We start from the raw sequence: 2,411 nt of genomic DNA on the forward strand, positions 1-2,411 counted from the left end.
AACGGTCACTCAGACCGGTTGAGTGTTTCTTCTTAATCTCGAGGATCACTTAGACTCGCAAGGATCATCACACAATTTGGTGTCTTTTGCTAGCTTTACAAGTCACTTAAGAGTTTAGAAGGAGATGAAGAAAGAACGATTAAGAAAGCCACGCAGCAAGAGCAACAAGAAAAACACAAGATCACACTCTCTCTAGACTTTCCAAGGCACTAATCACTAATGATCACTAGTCATAATTATGGTACTTGGAGAAGCTTGGAAGCTTTGAATGTGTCTTGGGACGAAGTGCTTGCTCTTGTATTAGGAGCACTAATCACTATTGATCACTAGTAACAATCAGGATATCAATTTCTACTTTTTTCCTAAAACAAAGTTTAAACCTAAAAATATTAGGAGCTATTAGAGATGCTTTAAGATATGCATTTTTGCGTGCCTAGGTAAAGGAGAGCAAAAATGGATAGCCTCACTCACGCGCGGGAGCGACGGTTCCGAGACAGAATCTCTACTACTCTATAAGTCTACAGTGTAGGCGTCCACACTACTACACCATGCCCTTGTCCCGTGGTTCGCGTCCCTGCCCCGCTGACAGCCGTCGAGGATGCCATCCTCGCTCTTGCGTCCGTGATTCGCGCCCCCACCCGCTGACAGCCATCAGCGATCCCATCCACGCGTCGCGCCCCATCTGTGCCCCTCCATCGGCGCCCCACCCCAAACCACCTGTTTCGTCCCTCACCTCTGCCCCCAAATCCGAGCCACCACTGCCTGCCGCTCTTCGTCGTCCTCCGGACGCCCATGCTGTCGCCCTCTCCCCAACACCGTCGTCCTACCCCGCTGGAGATCCCAGCCGTGGTCCATGGAGGACGTGCGGCGCGACGAGGAGGTCCTGCAGCGGGCCAATGTTGTCGTGCGCGGGGACGAGGTGACGGCGGCGTTCTACGCGCATTGGTGATGGCTTCTCCACCGTGTTCCGCACGCACTTCTACTGCGCCGTCCGCGGGGAGCTCCGCACCGATGCCAAGGTGGCCGGCTTCGACGGGATCGTAATCTCCAGGAGCTATGCTGCCTCCACGCCACCGTCAAGCGCATCCTCGGCATCTGCTTCGGCCACCAGGTGCCAATCTCATACCCATCCAGATATAAGAAAGCTATAATGTACTTTTGAAATACAAGCGAATATTGATGTAGCATGCTGCTTGAGCTTAGCATACCTCTTTCTTTTTTTTTCTTTCGCAGCATAAGAAACACGACTCTTACGAAGCTCCTATCAAATCTAAGGAGCCTTTGATTTTCAATGTTGGATTCCGGCAATTTACGGTAAGGTAATAGAAGTTCAATTTTTACTGTTAGGAGATATATATTTATCTTTTGACCCTTGGAAGGTATCTCACTGCTCGTTTCTATATTTAGGCCATTGTTTTCATCCGACAACATCAACTGCAATAAACATAAGATGGAGAGATTTCTGCACCATGGCTGGTTTTCCGTTGCCTCTGTATATGCTTCAATTTCCTTCCTTCCACTTCCTCTAATAGTTTTGAAGAACAGAGATGGCGAGCAATCTACCATTGCAGCTGTAGGTTCGCTAAAAAGTGTGGATCCAAATCGGATCATTCTAAAGAAAATTGTTCTGACTAGGTAAGCTTGGGTGCATCTATCTTCACAAGGAAATTTTAGTTATGCAGAATTGTGTTGTTCGTTAAGATGAAAACCAACTCGAGTTGGTTTCATCAAGATATTTTTGTTATTTGTGAGCTTCAATGTATTCATTTATTGATTTAGGAAACAACCAAATTATTTGTGAGCTTCAATGTATTGGTGAGCTTCAATGTGTTCATGTACTTTAGGGTACGCTTGATGTGTGCAGTAATTACAATCAGTCTAAATACAAAAATAACACCTATTTGTTGTTGATGTTGTCATGTTTATTAATACATGCTTGCCTAGATTAATGATCGCACTGAGTTCACGTTGTAACTTGATGTGGATAGAGATGGTGGCAGATACATTGCTCCAAATGCAGATCGAAGTACACGAAACCTTTACATTCTTCACATAGAATGGCTTTTACCACATACTTTGCATCTTTCTATGGCTTCAAAATGAACAAATTTATTTATCGTCCGCAACGTGTCTTTTTTTCATGAACACTATGGCATGTTCTTTTGTTATAGCTTTTTAGAGTTTTGAGATACAATGTACAAAAATACAAATGATTTCTCCATGCCATATAAACATACCTAACATGTTTGTACTGGGCTATGACATTTAGATTTGTAATTTGTAAGATTTTGTGAGCCGTCACAATGCAAGAGCACCTAACTATATAAAAAGATGATTGATCCACTGTACACATATACTATGCATACACATCTCTGCTATATTTAAGTGTGAATTTTCCTTCGTGCGTCCAA

General features: G+C 44.0%; 1 protein-coding gene across 1 annotated transcript; it reads left to right on the top strand.

The window, feature by feature from the left end:
• Window positions 1–715: 715 nt before the first annotated feature.
• Window positions 716–1,791, top strand: LOC107457595 (P-loop containing nucleoside triphosphate hydrolase superfamily protein). The gene is made up of 3 exons (NM_001321613.1): window positions 716–1,111; window positions 1,234–1,314; window positions 1,408–1,791. The coding sequence occupies exons 2-3, from the start codon at window positions 1,292–1,294 to the stop codon at window positions 1,637–1,639; spliced, it is 255 nt and encodes an 84-aa protein (NP_001308542.1). The 5' UTR covers window positions 716–1,111; window positions 1,234–1,291; the 3' UTR covers window positions 1,640–1,791.
• Window positions 1,792–2,411: the final 620 nt, after the last annotated feature.

The sequence above is a fragment of the Zea mays genome, chromosome 2, assembly GCF_902167145.1.
Source record: "Zea mays cultivar B73 chromosome 2, Zm-B73-REFERENCE-NAM-5.0, whole genome shotgun sequence".
In the NCBI taxonomy this organism is placed as follows: domain Eukaryota; kingdom Viridiplantae; phylum Streptophyta; class Magnoliopsida; order Poales; family Poaceae; genus Zea; species Zea mays.

What these genes read in the sequence shown, in the direction of transcription:
- LOC107457595 (NM_001321613.1), top strand. Translation starts at nt 1,292, where the DNA reads ATGTTGGATTCCGGCAATTTACG. An exon ending in TTGGATTCCGGCAATTTACG is followed by an intron (nt 1,315 to 1,407) that starts GTAAGGTAATAG and finishes TTCTATATTTAG; the next exon opens with GCCATTGTTTTCATCCGACA.